Source organism: Clinocottus analis, unplaced genomic scaffold, assembly GCF_023055335.1.
Source record: "Clinocottus analis isolate CAN_PGR_092001 unplaced genomic scaffold, fCliAna1.0.p SCAF_9, whole genome shotgun sequence".
NCBI classification, from domain to species: Eukaryota; Metazoa; Chordata; class Actinopteri; order Perciformes; family Cottidae; genus Clinocottus; species Clinocottus analis.
The window spans coordinates 2,142,944-2,160,971 of record NW_027176251.1 but is presented as its reverse complement, the minus strand read 5'-3'; the positions used below and the strand labels follow the sequence as shown (position 1 = coordinate 2,160,971).

At 46.5% G+C, this 18,028-nt stretch overlaps 4 protein-coding genes across 6 annotated transcripts; 1 reads left to right on the top strand and 3 right to left on the bottom strand.

Annotated features, from left to right (window-relative positions):
• The first annotated feature begins 1,503 nt into the window (after positions 1–1,503).
• polr3glb (RNA polymerase III subunit GL b) lies at positions 1,504–4,459 on the top strand. 2 transcript variants are annotated; one of them, XM_068570718.1, is made up of 8 exons: positions 1,504–1,673; positions 2,164–2,393; positions 2,555–2,684; positions 2,794–2,862; positions 2,960–3,010; positions 3,403–3,494; positions 3,610–3,735; positions 4,049–4,459. In XM_068570718.1, exons 2-8 carry the CDS (start codon positions 2,274–2,276, stop codon positions 4,133–4,135), a joined length of 675 nt encoding a protein of 224 aa, XP_068426819.1. In that variant the 5' UTR covers positions 1,504–1,673; positions 2,164–2,273; the 3' UTR covers positions 4,136–4,459. The 2 variants fall into 2 exon arrangements, with proteins under 2 accessions (XP_068426819.1, XP_068426821.1); XM_068570720.1 differs by lacking the exon at positions 1,504–1,673 and having other exon boundaries at positions 2,168–2,393; positions 2,539–2,684.
• A 171-nt stretch (positions 4,460–4,630) lies between these two features.
• On the bottom strand, positions 4,631–7,727 carry LOC137781327 (thioredoxin-interacting protein-like). Its single transcript, XM_068570027.1, has 7 exons — positions 7,386–7,727; positions 6,708–6,783; positions 6,446–6,593; positions 6,020–6,232; positions 5,790–5,936; positions 5,336–5,682; positions 4,631–4,810 (listed from the first exon to the last, which is right to left on the bottom strand). The coding sequence occupies exons 1-7, from the start codon at positions 7,642–7,644 to the stop codon at positions 4,783–4,785; spliced, it is 1,218 nt and encodes a 405-aa protein (XP_068426128.1). The 5' UTR covers positions 7,645–7,727; the 3' UTR covers positions 4,631–4,782.
• A 699-nt stretch (positions 7,728–8,426) lies between these two features.
• Positions 8,427–13,681, bottom strand: bnipl (BCL2 interacting protein like). The gene is made up of 10 exons (XM_068569708.1): positions 13,563–13,681; positions 11,962–12,030; positions 11,760–11,815; positions 11,408–11,656; positions 11,021–11,221; positions 10,814–10,916; positions 10,432–10,563; positions 10,201–10,287; positions 8,941–9,039; positions 8,427–8,832 (listed from the first exon to the last, which is right to left on the bottom strand). Exons 1-10 carry the CDS (start codon positions 13,679–13,681, stop codon positions 8,808–8,810), a joined length of 1,140 nt encoding a protein of 379 aa, XP_068425809.1. The 3' UTR covers positions 8,427–8,807.
• Positions 13,682–14,383: 702 nt separating this feature from the next.
• On the bottom strand, positions 14,384–17,977 carry prune (prune exopolyphosphatase). 2 transcript variants are annotated; one of them, XM_068569902.1, is made up of 9 exons: positions 17,881–17,977; positions 17,478–17,579; positions 17,159–17,352; positions 16,649–16,833; positions 16,317–16,475; positions 16,082–16,173; positions 15,703–15,861; positions 15,446–15,536; positions 14,384–14,740 (listed from the first exon to the last, which is right to left on the bottom strand). In XM_068569902.1, exons 1-9 carry the CDS (start codon positions 17,917–17,919, stop codon positions 14,400–14,402), a joined length of 1,362 nt encoding a protein of 453 aa, XP_068426003.1. In that variant the 5' UTR covers positions 17,920–17,977; the 3' UTR covers positions 14,384–14,399. The 2 variants fall into 2 exon arrangements, with proteins under 2 accessions (XP_068426003.1, XP_068426004.1); XM_068569903.1 differs by having other exon boundaries at positions 14,566–14,714.
• Between the last annotated feature and the right edge of the window lie 51 nt (positions 17,978–18,028).

Here is an 18,028-nt window from a genome sequence, read left to right as displayed (position 1 = left end):
AACCCCCTCACACACACACTCACACTCAAACACACACACACACACACACACACACAGTCGCCCTCTTTAAGTGTGTGTGTGTTTTGTCAAACCCCATAATCTGACCGTGAACTTCATGTGTTTCCATCAACAACCTCAAAACACACACACACACACACACACACACACACACACATCACTGAACTGCTCTGACTTTGTGTCATGACTTGGACATTGTAACAATGTTGTAGCTCTGTATAGTTATAAACATAGATCGAGCAACATTATGATCATATTGTATCATCATAACAATACTATGATCATATTTTTGTGCAATACTGTTATATCTTTTATAATTTGTATTTTTGGATGTATAAAGTACCTTTAAAAGTATAGTAATTATGTGTAGGAGGAGCAGAACTGTGCTTATGGCAGTAAAACATATCATGTTATTTATATTGTATCTTTTCAACAAATTTTCTATTTGTATCTAAATGTATCTATTTATATTGTAAAACATATCATTCTGTTTTGCAGGAAACTGAGAAACTCTGAATATCAAATGTTTTTAACAATAATCACTGTATGATCATGATTATAATTATGAACACTATTATGATATGTATTATTACTATGAATGCTATTATTATTACTATACATACTATTATTATTAATAATAATAACTTTACAGTGAAATCATCCGTAAACTATGTCATGGATAAATATATAAACATACATACATACGGATATAAAACGTGTATATTCCTGTGTTTCTATGGAAAATCTTTCAGACCTGAGCAGCAGAGTCCCATCAGCATCATCATCATCATCTTCAGCATATTCCTCTTCATCTTCATATTTTTCAGTTTAAATCCTCAAAAACATCAGAAAACTCTTCTTTTTCTTTTTAATCCTCGTGAAGTTTTTATTTCAATAAGAGAAGAACATGAAATCCTGGAGGACCTGGAGGACCAAAGGTCTGGTTCAGACTGCAGACTGCCCAGGACGGGGTGGGGGAGGAGCCTGCGGGAGGGGGAGGAGCCAGCAGGGGCGGTCAGAGAGAAGGGGGTGGGGCAGTGACCCTGAGGTCACGTTATGGGGGAGGGGTCACAGCTGAGGATCTGTTATGAGATGATGCAACATGGAGAAAAGGGATATAAGAGATACCAAGTACAACATGTACCTCTGAGATGTAGTATGAAATACAAAATGTACCTCTGAGATGTAGTATGAAGTACAAAATGTACCTCTGAGATGTAGTATAAAGTTCAACATGTACCTCTGAGATGTAGTATAAAGTACATGTAACTCTGAGATGTAGTACATTCATTTAGAATGAGGACATTAACATGTACAAGTACCTCGTACTTCATAGTATCTATAGAGCAGTAACAACATTACGTCATAGCTGGCATAGTAGGCTGTTCTTGTTTTTTTGTCCACGCTGTGTCACACACTGGGGGGCGGCAACGCGCCGAAACTAAACACCGTAGAAGAAGAAGCAGCAGCGGCAGCTGCAGTAGAACAAGAAAAAGAAGAAGAAGAAGAAGGAAGAGGAGGAAATGGCGCTCGGCTGGATGTAAACAAAGATGTCGGACAGTCAGAATGAGCAGTTTAAACTCTGCGGAGTCCAACACGAAGAGGAAGAAGAAGAAGAAAAAGAAGGTTTCACTTCCTGGTTATAAAGACTGAAGGTCAGTGTCTACCAGTTTAGAGACCCGGTCCAGAGAGAGACCAGGTCCTGCTCTCTGTTCTCCCCTAAGTTATTAAACACATTCATTAATCGACAGCAAACAGGATGTAGATGTTCACCACATGGAGTGTTAGAAGTTAAACACGGAGGCCTTTGTCGGTGTAATGTTTCATATCCCGTCATGCCGTTGGTGCGATGCCGTAACGTCTGTTGTTGCTCTTCTGCAGGCAGCAACATGTAACACAACATGTTCACGCTGAGGGCGTAGCGGTCTGAGACTCACGTCTCAGGGTTACAACTTCATTCTTCGTTTTTTTAAAAATTACACGGCCGAACTGCTTACTGGGTACAGCTCGCCCACTATCATAAAACTCTGTTGCACACGAGACTCTTTTGTCTCTTCCTGTGCGAGCTGGACCCAGTATGAAGTTGTAACCCTGAGCTGGTCAGCATATGTGATGATGTCATCATCTCACTGTCTGTTCCGTCAGGATCCAGATTCACCTCCAACCAGCTGCTGGTCCACTCTCGCTCCACCCGGTCCAGTCTGACCCAACCCGGTCCAGTCTAATCTGGTCCGGTCGGGCCTGGTCCCGGTGGGATGGCGGGTCGAGGAGGTGGGCGGGGCCGGAGGATGTTGAGTTTCAGTGTGGAGGCAGTGGGCATCAACAGAGGCGATAGTTTACCTCCAAGCATCCAGCAACCTACCCCTCTGTTTCCTGTGAGACACACACACACACACACACACACACACACACACACACACACACACACAGAGTGATCTCATAAAAATGTTCTATCATTTTAAATTGAATCCCTATGTTCAACCCTCCTCCTCCTACCCTCTTCCTCCTCTTCTCGTGGAGCTGCCTCTATGTTCAGGTGATGGAGCCGAAGCCCCTCCCCCTGACAGGTGGAGAGGAGGCGGAGTATCTGTTAGCTCTCAAACAGGAGTTCAGAGCAAACATGATGTCTCTGCCTGACTTCATCCAGCCAGCTTCTGCAAAGAGAGGTCAGAGGTCACATCCCACACGCATGTCCAAATAGCTGATCGATCAGCTGACATCTTTAGTTGAATGTCAGGTTGAATGTTAGGCCTTCATCCTGTGTTTTCTGTTCAGATGTGGAGAGATACTCTGATAAATATCACAGCAGCGAGCAGACGGATGGATTGACGGACTGGAATCCAGGTCAGACGCCAAATCAATAATCATGATCTCTATACCTGTAATCAATAACCATGATGTCTATACCTGTAATCATGTTTCATCAAATATTTTGTTTCAGACTGGAAAAGATTCCCAAAAGAACTCAGAGTGAAAAAACCTTCTGGAGACGGTAAGTACAGAGTACACACAGTACTGAGTAAAGAGAGTACATAGTACTCTGTGTTCACACAGTACTCTCAGTGCTCAGTACACAGTCGTCAGTACACCAGTGGTGGGCCGTCAGGGCCAGCTAGGCCTTCTCTGCTGGCCTAAACGTAATCACAAAGTTATAGCTATTTTCTAATTAAAAATACTAATAATATATAATATAAAATACCCTGTGGACTCTATGTTACGCCTACTGGAGGCATCTCACCCTGCTTTTAAGACAAGCATGATGGAAACTGTGTAGCTTGCTGTTGGGGAGAGGTGTGTGATCAGCTGACTGTCTGCCACTGCAGTACACAGTACTCTCAGTACACAGCTGAGCTGGACCTCTTTGCCCTGCTCTACGTCTGACAGGTGCCTTAGCAGCCAGTCGGACTGACAGACTGCAGTCAGGGCTGAAGAAAAAGACGGTCATGGAAAAAGAGGAGGTGCTGCTCAAACTGGAGGTGAGACACCTGTTCTCTGTCCTCCAATCAGAGAGCAAAGCTCAACAACCAACCAATCCTCTCCATTACAGATGTGAAACTAACATTTCCACCTTAACCTGGTTTTCTGTGTTAGACTCTGCAGAAGAAGGAAGAGCAGCAGAGCTCGGAGGAGGAGGAGGAGGGAGAGGAGAAGAAGAAGAAGCAGGAGGACGAGGAGGCTGACGGAGAGGAGGAGTACGACGAGGAAGAGTTTGAGGAGGTGAGACCTTTTAATCATGAATCAACGCAGTCCACCTTAACAAGTCGGCATCAACTCAGACGTCCACCTTAACATGTCTGCATCAACTCAGAAGTCCACCTTAACATGTCTGCATCAACTCAGAAGTCCACCTTAACATGTCTGCACCCACTCAGAAGTCCACCTTAACAAGTCTGCATCAACTCAGAAGTCAACCTTAAGTGTTATGCAGCTCAGACTTCCACCATAAGTCCTTAAGTTGTATAACTGTGTTTATTAAAACAATATGAGGTTGTGTTGTTTGGGATTAATTTTCCCCCTTTTATGTCTGCAGGGGACGGATTACGCAATGCCCTACTTTGATAACGGAGAGGAGTTCGGTGGAGACAGCGACGAAAACATGGACGAGGCTATTTACTAAAACACTGAACACAAACACACACGCACACACGCGCAGACACACACATAGTCACACACACCAGATTTGATCAGCAGCATTTTGTCACTTTTTACAGTTGAAAAAAAACGTCCAGCAACCGTTTTATAAACACAGGACTCAATGAATTCATTAATTGATTGATTGAACACTTGTTTGGAAACGACTCATCAGCATTTATTCGTCCCAAGTTTTAAGAGAAAGATTTAATTGAAAAGTTTTTTAAGATTTTTTATCAATGTTTTACGTGTTTAATCTCTGTGAAGTTTGTTTGTTGAAAAATAAACTGCAGCCAAGTTTATAACGTTATTTATTAAAGTGTGTTTATTTTATGGTTGTGTGTGTATATATGTGTGTATGTGTGTATATATATTTATTTATTTATATATATTTATTTATTTATATATATATATATATATATATATATATATATATATATATATATATATAAAAATAACATGTATCTGTACGTAAGATAAACATGTTGCAATACATCAATATTATTAAACACACTTTAATGTTTTGATTTATTGATATAGTATAAAAATATTTTATTTACATCATATATACAATTGTAGTCTAATCCAGTCCAGAGTAGTCCATCCAGGCAGAGGGTGTAAAACAAGAAGTCCTCAGGAGGTTTCAGGTGTCCTGATTGATCTGAAGACAACAAACAGATGTTAAACCAAACTCTTCATCTCAACTCATCATATTCTAATGTACTTTTATACTAAACTATATATGTATGTTATATATACTTATAACATCTTGTTGAATGCTCTGCCATAGTGGATCAGACCGCGGGGTCAGGAGCTTTGAGCATCCATTAATGTTCAGTCTGGACTTGGAGCCTGCAGCGAGGCTCTTAAGAGACTGACCGCCTGTGTTTCTCTATGTGAGGCGGAGCGGCTCGCGGCAGCACCGCTGCTCGCTGAGAACAGAAACTACACAACAATACGTGCTTTCACGTCAGGCTCAAGTCTGCAAGTCATCAACACTGCATGTCGATGAGGCTACGGAAGCGCGCACACGTACATAAATCACTTCAAAGTAAAAGCAGTGTTGTTGTATTGCATCCATAACGTGCATCTTATTTATTTATTTTTTATGTTTGATTGACCTCACATGGGCCGGACTGGGAGAGCCGTAAGACGCTTGAAGGCAGACTGGGTCATCAGGTCTCACCTTGCTGGAGGGGGGAGGGGGAAGTCCGGCTTGGCTCTCATGAAGAGCCCGTCCCCCTCATCCTCGCTCCCGTCATAGTCCTGCAGCAGGGGGGTGAGGGTGTCTCCTCCCCGGAGGTCCCTGTGGATGCTGCTGTAGCTCATGGACCCGGTCCAGCTGCTCATGGACCCGGTCCGGCTGCTCATGGACCCGGTCTGGCTGCTCATGGACCCGGTCCGGCTGCTCATGGACGTGGTCCAGCTGCTCATGCTGCTGGTCCGGCTGCCGACGCCGCTGAGCGGGACCGTACCGATGACCAGAGGCAGCTCCAGGATCAGTTTCTCACTGCCGGGGATGTGCAGGTAGACCTGCAGGGGGAGGGGCCTCATCTCACAGCAATGCACAGTATATTTCATCTCTTTTTTTTTCATCTCGGCAGCGCCTATAGTCTGTGTTATCTCGTCTCGTAACTCACCGTGAGGGCGTGGTCCACCTTGATGATGTCACAGCCGAGCAGCGAGGGCTTCATCTTGGGCACTTTTATGGTCTTCCCCTGCCACATGTCGCACATCCCAGAGATGATGTGGTTCCCTCGAACCGTCGACAGCTTCTGACGCGACTCCTGAAATGATACGCGAGAGCGAGGGTCAGACCTCGGGAGACGCGTCGGTCCCGCTGAGGACAGGAAGTCGTCCGGCGCCTCACCTTAATGCGTCCGCCGGCGAGGTATGAGTGTTTGGCGATGATGGCCGCCTTGGGCATGACAATCCGCGAACAGGTGTTCTCAAACTTGGCGCTGATGTTGATGTCTTCTCCCTCGCAGAAGCCCTTCCTGTCGATGCGGGCGCTGATGGACACCTGGCCGTCAGGGATGAACATGCAGGTGACTTTCCTCTGAATGGAGGCGGCCGCCGGAGCCTGAAGGAGACACCCTGCTTATCATCTGCAACTCTATTCAATATTATTCTTTCTGAAAACAGGGAATATATATATATATATATATATATTGACTAAAGGAGAGGTACCGAAAGTCTTTTTTTCAAGCTACTGTCAGGCTGCACAACAAGCTGAGGTCTCAGTAGACCACAACACTTAGAACACTCATTCACTTCGGCCTTTAATTAATAATACCAGCAGGTCAGGCCGGTTGATGTCCAGCGGTTCCTCCACCTCAAACTCCCTCTCACACCGCAAAGCATTCTGGGAAGGGACGTCCAGCTCGGCCCGCACGTAGTAACGGACGTAACCAAACTTTCCTTTGTAGGAAGACACCAGACGGCTGAAAGCAGATCAGATGACTCATCAGGATCAGGGATCAACAAGTGATCACTTCTAAGATCAATAAGTGATCCCTTCTAGGATCAATACGTCATCAGATCAATTAGAGTCTTACCCGGTTGCAGGAAGCTTAAAGCTGAACTTGAAGTTGTACGTTTTATCAGACTGCAACAGGAAGAAACCGTCTGAGTCTGAGGACAAAGAGACAAATAAAATAAGTCAATGAGACAAAGAGGCAACGAGACAAAAATACAAAGATACAAATATAATAAGTCAATGATACAATACCACAAATAGGCATAGAGATAATGATATAAAAACGCAAAAAGGTAATAAGGCAAAGAGACAATTCAATGTGACAAAGAGACAAAGGCAAAGAGACAAAGAGGCAATTATAATGCTGTAATGCCAGATGAGCCCATCAGTCATCACTAATAAAAAAAAAAACAAGAACAACCAAGATTTCACCTGTTCTGGTCTTGTTACACCCTAGTGCTGATAAAGGACTTGTCGTATGAACCCTAAATGAGTAATACTAATACTAATACTTTAATTTATATTGATTTTTTTCAGAATTAAATTTTGCATGAAATGTATAATTTCATGAACTTCTAGCATAATGTGAGCAAGATTTAGGCATTCCGCCAAAATGATCCAGAATGCTGCAGCTTGTGTACTAACGATGACTCTGAGAGATCACATTACTGCTGTGTTCGCTGCTCTGCAACCTTAATAGAACATGTAGTACATGTAATAACCTTAACATGTAATACATGTAGTGTCAGTGTAGCACCTCGGGTGAGCTGCTCCTGCAGCTGCAGGGCCTCCTCGTGCTTCAGGTACTGGTCCTCCTGGATCCGGCGGGTCTTCCCTCGGTGCTCCACGTGAGCGCAGCCGGCTGCAGTGATCCTGAGGCCGGCCACCCTACAGGGCAGCGCCGCCTGCAGCCGCACGCAGCCAGACAGCTCATCCCCGCCGCAGTAGAAGGACCGGCCGGGGTCCGAGAGCACGATGCCGAACACCTTGACCCGGTTCCCCTGGGGGCGGCCCATGGTCCCTTCTGGTCCTTTAACTACACGTTTGTGTGGTATGAGCTGCGAGCCGGGGTTCTGTGACTCGGGGCCGCTCGCGGGGGCTTTATCGCGGCAGGCGCTCCGGTGTTCTGTTACCGGTCACCGGAGCCGCACTCGTCCCGCGTATGGATGCCTCGAGGCAGGCGGAGGAGCGGCCCTCTGATTGGTGCGCTTGGGCTGGCTCCAGGGAATGCAGCCAATCAGAGCGCAGAGAGGACGCGTGGGCACTGCGTGCTGCTCGGAGGGCAGAGCCTGGAGCTGGCAGGCCATAAATAAGACCAGAGTTTAAATAGTAGAGTCATCAGAGTGAGAATAGAAACAGAGCAGCTGGCCAGCTGCTGCAAAACAACAACAACAACAACAACAACAGCTGCTGCTGACAGAGAAATGACCAGAGAAACAATTTCACTGATGTAAATCAGACTATACACACTTACACTTTTCTGTTTACATTACACACACACACACACACACACACACACATATATGTACGCTAACTAGGTACAGTAGGGTTAGTCACATGGTTTACTGACTAACCAGTAAACTATGTGACCAGTTTCATATTTAATTAACTTTAGTGAACAGAAGATCGTTCTCATGTTGCAGGACAATAAACATGCTGAGCATCTCAAAGTGAAGATATTAAGAGTCATAATGATAATAAATGAACTAAAAACACAATTTCCTTTCGCAGAGTTGAAGAAAGATTTTATAAAACAGAAAGAAAAGAACAAAAATGTACATTAAATGGTGTGTAAACAGTTGATTAAAACGTTTTAATACACATCTTACAGACGGATATGAAGAGTCCAAAAATCCAAATCAATTAATTTAGTTTTAAAAAAAGTTTTTCTGGTTTGTTCCTGGAGCAGCAGGTAGACCACCTGTTCACCTGCTGCAGGAGAGTAACAGTAGAAGTACAATAGAGTCAGTCAAACGCCTGTTCACTGTTGTTTCTATTGGTGACGTGATGGATGAGCTCATGCAGGGTTCAGGATCTACAGTTCTGTCGTAGGAACATGCTGCTCTGGTGTCATGACTGTATATAAACCCACAGTCTTTGTTCTGTGCAGGAGGTCGAAGGTCATCAGGATGAGACCGCTGACCTTTAGTCACCGTCTAGTCTGTCGGCCTCAGTTACGTCACCTGTTCAACGACGCATCAAACCTGCAGGAAGAAAGTAGAACTACAGTAGAGTAAACGTATAACTACAGTAGAGTAACAATATCATTACAATAGAGTAACAGTAGAACCACAGTAGAGTCACAGCCTTACCGCAGTATTGCGTCGGGGATCTGCAGCGTTGCTGTCGGGATGATCTGAGACAACTCATGAAGACTCCTGATGAACCGGATCTTACTGCTGAACTTGTCACTGAGGACAGACAAGTAAAAAGACAGGTAGAGATACACACAGGTAGAGAGACAGAAAGATACAGAGACATACAGGTAGAGATACACACAGGTAGAGAGACAGAAAGATACAGAGACATACAGGTAGAGAGACACACAGGTAGAGAGACAGAAAGATACAGAGACATACAGGTAGAGAGACACACAGGCAGAGAGACAGAAAGATACAGAGACATACAGGTAGAGAGACACACAGGTAGAGAGACACACAGGTAGAGAGACACACAGGCAGAGAGACACACAGGTACAGAGACAGGTAGAGAGACACACAGGCAGAGAGACAGAAAGATACAGAGACATACAGGTAGAGAGACACACAGGCAGAGAGACAGAAAGATACAGAGACATACAGGTAGAGAGACACACAGGCAGAGAGACAGAAAGATACAGAGACATACAGGTAGAGAGACACACAGGTAGAGAGACAGAAAGGTACAGAGACACACAGGCAGAGAGACAGAAAGATACAGAGAGATACAAGTAGAGAGACACACAGGCAGAGAGACACACAGGCAGAGAGACACACAGGTAGAGAGACAGAAAGATACAGAGACATACAGGTAGAGAGACACACAGGCAGAGAGACACACAGGTAGAGAGACACACAGGCAGAGAGACACACAGGCAGAGAGACACACAGGCAGAGAGACACACAGGTAGAGAGACACACAGGCAGAGAGACAGAAAGATACAGAGACACACAGGTAGAGAGACACACAGGCAGAGAGACACACAGGTAGAGAAACACACAGGCAGAGAGACACACAGGCAGAGAGACACACAGGCAGAGAGACACACAGGTAGAGAGACAGAAAGATACAGAGACATACAAGTAGAGAGACACACAGGTAGAGAGACACACAGGCAGAGAGACACACAGGTAGAGAGACACACAGGTAGAGAGACACGCAGGCAGAGAGACACACAGGTAGAGAGACAGAAAGATACAGAGACACGCAGGCAGAGAGACACACAGGTAGAGAGACACACAGGTAGAGAGACAGGTAGAGAGACAGACACTATTTTAGCTGCTTGCTAACACATTAGCTAACAGTAGATGTTGACGTTATTGGCTGTCCATGTCATTGATTAATGTCATTGATTGATTAAAGGTGTTGCAGACCTGATAAAGGGTTTGATCACTGTGAGCAGAGCTTTGATGTACCAGGCTGGATGCACCACCAGCAGCCCCTTCAGGTCCTTCTTCAGCCTGCACACACACACACACACACACACACACACACACACACACACACACACACTGTAACAGCTCCTCATGGACAGGGGGTTAAAGAAGTGTGCGAGTGTTCAGCTCCACCCTGCAGAGCTGTCCCCGCCGGCAAAACCAGCATACCTCCTGTCGATGGAGGCGTAGCACTGGTGGAGCCATTTCATAGAGGGCAGCTTGTTTTTGGGAGCGACGGCACAGAGGCAGACCAACAAGTAGTTCTCTGAGACCATCAGGTCAAGGGTCCCCACAATGTACCTGCAGCAACACACACACACACACACACACACACCGCACGACTCAGACTTCGAAAACCGATGTTTAAAAATGTCACTTCCTGATTAGCTTTCATCAGTCAGGACACATTCAACATGGTCTTGTTGGTCTTGTTGGCTTCTTTGACCTTGTCGTCTTTGTTGACGCAGGAGTCTGCCTGTTATCCTGTTTCCTGTTCACACAGCATGTCATGTGATACGTTCTCAGGTGTGTGTGTGTGCTGGGCTCTCACCTGAACAGGTTGTCCATGACGTACTCGTAGTTCTCCACCGTGCTCTCCGGCAGGTAGCAGGCGGTGAACAGGATGACGGCGTTCATCTCGTCACCATAGTAACCTGACAGCCAATCAGACACAGAGGGAGGAGTCACGTAGGATGTCACAGTAGTAAATATGGATTTACTACTAAATAGGGTGTGTTACAGGTGCGTGACCTCTGACCTCCGTGCGACAGGACCTGCAAGTACGGCTCCAGGACGCTCATGTTGACGTGAAATTCATGTCCAGAGACAGAGAATCTCCTCCAGCGGCGCCCCCTAGTGTCCACTTGGTCCTGATCCATAAGACCATCAGTCTGCTCCAACGGGCTTTTGGCCACGGCCCCAGAACCGCCCCCGGCGCCCGCCGTCCGGGGGAGGTCATCTGTTCAGAGAGAGGTCAGGGGTCAGAGAGAGGTCAAAGAGATATCAGAGAGAGGTCAGAGAGGGGTCAGAAAAGGTCATGGAGAGTCAGAGAGGGGTCAGAAAAGGGTCAGAGAGAGGTTGCAGAGAGGTCATTGGCCAGAGAGGGGTCAGAGAGGGGTCAGAAGTCAGAGGTCATCAGTCTTACCCTCCCACTCCAGCTCGTGGATGCCGTCGGGCAACGTGCCGGTTTCGCTGCCCGACGGCGTCTCCAGCGCCTCCAGGTTGATGTCGAGCGACAGTGTCTCCTCAGCTGACAGCGCGGCGGCGGAGAAGCCGTCATTGCTCGGGTCATGAGAGTCTTTGCGGTTCAGAGTGAGGCTGAGCGATGGAGCCACCAGCCGCTTCTTAGCCCCGCTCTCAATGGTCCCTGATAGGGCGAGGCTGGTGGGCGGAGCTGAGGGGACAGGAAGGGGGGCAGGACAAGACTGCCTGTAAACATTGACGTTTCTTTATTTCTGTTTATTTTTCATCGTTTTGGGAGTTAGTTTGGAGGTCACCTGGCTGCTGCTCCTCTCCCGCCTCCTCTGGACTCCCACAATCCTCTGGGAGGGGCCTGGACCAGAGAGGTGGGGCAAAAGGGTCATTCTACACGTACTCAAAGTCAAAGTCAGCTGGTGAAACCGCTTCAACCTTCTGGCTCCAGAAAGTGAGATAAGGTCTTATTTTAATTAAATAACTACTGATAGCAAAGGTTCTGACCGAGGGAAGCCGTCATCCTGCCACTCCTCCCTGAGCTCCAGGTCCTGGATGTTGGGTGGGTCCGGGGTCCTGCAGGCCAGAACCAGCACAGTGAGAAGCACGGATTGAACAGGCAGTGGATCAGCAATTATCTTGGAGATGATACGGCAGAGATGTGGTTTAAATTCTACAGGAATAACTAAACTTTCCACTCCCGCGTCCTTTTCTCGCGACATCGTACGAGATTCACACAGCGAGATCTGAGCATCTAAACATGGATGTGTCGTATGACGCGTGCAAAGCTTCACCGAGAGCAGGAAGTTCACTCTGAGCGACGCAGGAAGTTCACATCCTTTTGGGGGAGACGTGCTTGATTCCTCCATGGTGAGGCAGCGCGACCAGGTCATGTTTGCGCGCTGCGGCACATTAAATAGCCTAGAGTTGGTTTTTCAGCGAGAGAAATACGATGTGTGGCGGGAGGGCGTGACTTAAGACAGAAATGAGTGACAGTCACGCTCAATGCGTGACACTTGAGAGCCCTGGGTGAGTAGACAGACAGGTGAGTAGACCGACAGGTGTGTCCACATGAACTATTCAGGTTCTACCAGAGGAAACGTGTTCAGCTGGTGCAACTTAATTATTAATAATAATAAGGAAATGTAAACACACACACACACACACACACACACACACACACACACACACACACACACCTGAATTCCTGCATTCTCTCTGAAACCACACTATTCACTCTTCTGTCTTTTGAAGCTTCTTCCTTGTTCTGTAGCAGGATGCAGACAGGGAGTCCCTTCGAGCCGGCATGCCAGTTTGACAGTTTTCCGTTAAAATCTGAATCAGAGGCGACTGAGCGAACCTGCCCGACTGCTCTGATCAGATTGTTCTGAGACACACCTGAGCAGGTGTGGAATGGTGTGGCCTATTGTTCCTCTGTTTGTCGTTGCTGAAGCAGAGGGTAGTTCAACGGGACCCGCCCACACTGCGGGTAACCATGGCGATGTGTGCTCAGGTCACAGGTAAAGGTCAGTGGGGTCTGTGGCACCCCCTGTGGACCAGAGGGGTCTCACAGGCTCAGTCTGGACCAGCAGAAAGTCACCGCTCACAGGAAGTCAGATGACATCACTTCCCGCTGACCACAAACACTCAACGACGCCTTCACTGACAGTCTGGAAACACGAACGCCGATTAAACTCTGAACACACCAACTTAATGAAAGCGTTTCTGCTGGAACAGGAGACACACACACAGACACACACAGAGAAAGAGAGAGAGAGAGAGAGAGAGAGAGAGAGAGAGAGAGAGAGATACACAAACACACACACACAAACACAGAGAGACAAAGACACATACACAGTCAAACACAGAGAGAGAGAGAGAGAGAGAGAGAGAGACACACACACACACACACACACACACACACACACACAGCTTACCCGTGTGCGCTGGAGGAGCTCATGATGTCACAGTGATGTCAGGGCGGTGCTGACCAGCATGTGAGCACTTGGATCTCCCTATCTCTCTCTCTCACACTCTCTCTCTCTTTGTCTCTCTCTCCTCTGACAGGTTCAGCTGCATTTCGTGGCGTCTAATTGGTCGACACTCACCTGCTCTGTGTGGACAGGTGAGGCAGCTCCCCTTTAGCTTCATGAGCTTTAACCAATCGGCTGCTGGAGCTCCTCAAAGCACGAGGAGTGTCCGGTGTCCCCAGGGTCTTGATGTCCATCAAGTTTAGTACTTTAAAAAAAAAAAAAATTCCATACATGTTGTATGTTTACATATTGTATGTTTACATGTTGTATGTTTACATGTATGTAGTTGAGACCACGCCCCTGTAGCTGAGACCACGCCCCCAGACCAGACCACAGCCAAAACTTTGAAAGATTTAAACCCTGAAACAAAAATTGCAAAACTGTAAAAATAAAAAAAAAAGTTGAATATAAAAACAAACACAAGAACTGAATCAGGATGATATTTAACGCCAAAAAACTTTTCATATATTTTTTTTAATTTCCAATCCATTGTTGAATTTTTCAAAGTTCAACAACAAAACTTCATTTTACAGGTTCAAAGCTGCATTTACCTCTGTACCTCCTGAGCTGCTCTTTGTTTGAACTTCTGTAATTTATCTTAAATAGATTCATCTCAATGTTTAATATCTCAGTAAACCAGTCTTCTACTTTTTGGCATTTTTCTGAGCAATATTATGATCAATAAGATGAATTAGCTGCAGCGGTGAATCTCACAGTGAACCGTTGGCGCCTCTGTGTGGACGTGACAGACTCTGCAGCACAAAGAGGTTCAACACTTTTACACTAAAAACGTGTTTTCAGTCAAATTGTACAAACTTTTATTTTGAATGACCAAAAAACTGTGCCTCCGAGAAGTTAGTTCAGATGATTTTTCAGAATAAAAGCACGCGTTTGAGTAAAATAACAAAGTTTTTATTCCAAGATTTTCCTGACGCTGCGGGTGTCCGTCGTGCCATCGTCTTCGACGCCTGACGGACAGACGTCCGGCTGATTGACAGGTCGGAGGTCAGCTCTCCCGTCGGCCATCTTGCTGAACTTCTCCTCCAGGTCCAGAGCGCTGAGGCGTGGAAGGCCTCCATCCAAAGGACATCCCTCCACCAGGCTGTTCATGGGGGTGGGCGGGACCTGGGACTCCTCCTCTTCCTCCTCCATGTCTCCCAGGCGACCGTCTCCCAGGAGACAGTCTGCATCGCGCTCCCTCAGGAAGTCCTTAACGAGGGGGAGGACCTGTTTACGGGACGCCAGAGAGTTTCCTGAGAAGAGACCTCCAATTATTTATATCATAATTAATATGTTACATTACATATTATATTAGTCCTTAACGAGGGGGAGGAGCTTCTTACTGAGAAGAGATCTCCAATTATTTACATTCATGACCTTTAACCGAATGTCCATGTGTGAAATCTGTGTGTAAACAGTAAAAACTGATAAAATGTAGTATTTAAACTAGCAATGAGGATTCAAAGCATACAGTATACCTTAAATGACACAAATAATGAGAGACAATAGTTGGATGAAAAGAATAAACATTTATATAGGTGTCTGTATGTATGCCTGCTTATATTTTGAGCCTCTTTCTTTTAAAAGCATATTCATTGTTTTAAACTCATAAAAATAATAATCATGAACACATGACTATAACACATTTACAGGACTGATGCAGGTTCTCCATGAGCTGAGGAACCCTGTTATTGTTATTTATATTATTGTTGTAATGTCTCTGTGACTCCCTGTGTTTTCTTTAAAAAGGCATCATCATCAGGGGTCGGGAACAAAAAACTGTCGACCTGGCAGTTTTTTGTCCCCGCACCTTGATGATGATGAAGGAGGTGGTGATGATGATGATAATGATGAAGGTGAGGATGATGATGATGAACGTGATGATGATGATGATGATCTTCAGGAGAGACGCAGCTCATCTCTAAAGAACCTGCCGACTCAGAGGGAGAGGAGCTTACCTTGCAGATAGGCTGTGACGTGAGGACGAGGGCTGCTGATTTGCCGTAGGTTGAGGGCGGGGCTGCGGGCCTGTTCCAGGAAGTGGCTCACCTGTGTGGGGCAGGGAGGGGGGTCGTCATGGAAACTCAAACATCCAGAAACTGCAGCAACAAAGTGTAGTGTACTACAGTAGTACTATCACTATAACGAGTACCTGCAGCGAGTACTACAGTAGTAGTACCTGCAGTGTGTACTACAGTAGTAGTAGTACTAGTACCTGCTGCCTGCAGGCGGCGCTGTGGCTGAACACAGCAAGCTCTCTGATTGGCTCCCTGCTCTCGCTGAAGGAGACGCTCATCAGCAGAACGATGTCGAACCCGAACTTCAGACAGAAAGATGAGAGCTCCGCCTCCAGCCCCGCCCTCTGCAGGAAGTTCTGACACACACACACACACACACACACACACACAGAGTCCTCCAGCTGTTGGTAAATTGTTGTCATAGACCTGAGGTCAGAGCTCACAGCTGATTGGTCAGAACAGCAGGTGGAGCCTTCATGTAGCAACACTGCAGTGTGTAGTAGTAGTAGTGTGTAGTATAGTGTGTAATAGACAGTGTAGTACTAGTGTGTAGTGCAGTGTGTGTTATAAACTGACCTCCAGTGTGATGTAGAGAACAGAGACGGCGACATTCAAACTTCCTGAAATAGTTTTCATGTCCTTCAACAACATCTGTCCAGTGTTCAGACCTGAGGACAAAATACTACTTTATGAAATACAACAAAACACTGAATCAAATACTACAAAACACTCTTTGTTCCTACTTTAATTATGTGGTAATAAATGTAAAAATGTACCTGTACTTCATCAACTGCAGTTTTCTATCCCTCACCTGAGACGTCAAACTTGGCATCTTGCAGCATCTTGAAGAGAGCGCCTCCCTCTGGCAGCGCAGGGAACCGAGCCTCTAACGCCGCAGCGAGTCGGCTGTCTTTAGGGGTCACCTTCCCTGCTGAGGGCGCCATGTTGATGCAGTCCACCACAATCGCCGCTACACAACCACCACGAAACAACAACAACAACACACAAGTACATCTGTACACGTACTGAGAACGTGTTCCGATGTACTGAGAACGTGTTCAGATGTACTGAGGACATGTTCAGGTGTTGAGGACTTGTTCAGGTGTACTTTGTTCAGGTGTACTGTGTTCAGGTGGTGTTTACCGTAGAGCAGTTGGGCAACCTGCTGGTCCAGGATCTCCGGCGCCTTCTGGATGATACGTTCCGTGACCAAGGTAGCACAGGATCCCACTTTCTCCACGGTAACAGGACAGGAAGGGGAGGAGTCTCTCTCCAGCAGGTGATGGTCAATTACCTCTACCACCGCCGCCTCCAGGTCGCTATCTGAACTGCAAGACAGATACACGCAGGTGAGACAGGTGATCACGTTATCTGCCAGATGTTTAGGTCACTGGAAGAAACTACAAGGGATGAGCGTGGCTACCTGTCAGATGGTAGTGGCTACCTGTCAGATGGTAGTGGCTACCTGTCAGATGGGCTAGCTACTTGTCAGATGTCCGTTGCTACCTGTCGGATGGCTGTGGCTACCTGTCGGATGGGCGTGGCTACCTGTCGGATGTAATTGTCTACCTGTCAGATGGCCGTGGCTACCTGTCGGATGTCCATGGCTACCTGTCGGATGGCCATGGCTACATGTTGGATGGCCGTGGCTACCTGGGCAGGACGTTGTGGTCGACCAGTGTCAGCCGCAGGCGGCCGGCTCGGTGCAGCGCCCGCAGGTCCAGCTGGTCTCTGAACAGCAGCAGGTCTGGAGACAGAGACACGCGTTGCAGCAGGAAGACGTTGTCCGAGCGCAGCGGCAGCTCCACTTGACGGATGTTGAGCAGCGGCACGACGAGCGGCTCGGTCTGACGGGACAGAGACACTCAGTACACAACACGCAGAGGACACACAACACACAGAGGACGCACAACCAAGCAGAGGACACACACCTGCAGGAGGACAAACACCTGCAGGAGTACTCAGAGCTCACCTTGGACAGGAAGTAAGCGTAGGTCAGTGCACACACCATTGAGTCCAGGTCACAGGCCTCGTTCCCTAGAACCACATGCAGCACTGCAGCAGTCGGCGCCCCCTGCAGGACACCACACATTAGTGTATATATATATATATATATATATATATATATATATATATATATATATATATATATATATAAAGAGAGAGAGAGAGAGAGAGCGAGAGGATACACACACATGTATAAATGAATATAGTTTTATATATAATTTTTCAATGAGACTTAAATGTTTTTCTTCTTGTTAGTTTGATATTTGAAATATTGTATGTATGTATGTATGTAATGTATGTATGTAATGTATGTATGTAATGTATGTATGTAATGTATGTATGTGTGTGAGTGTGTGTGTGTGTGTTACCTTTACGGTCTCTCTGCAGCTCGACAGAAACTCCTCCATCTTCAGTCAGCTGTTTGCTGTGTCCGCTAACTAACGTGCTAACTAACGTGCTAACTAACGTGCTAACTAATTAGCCGCTAACTAGCCAGCCGCTAGCTGACTAGCTGCC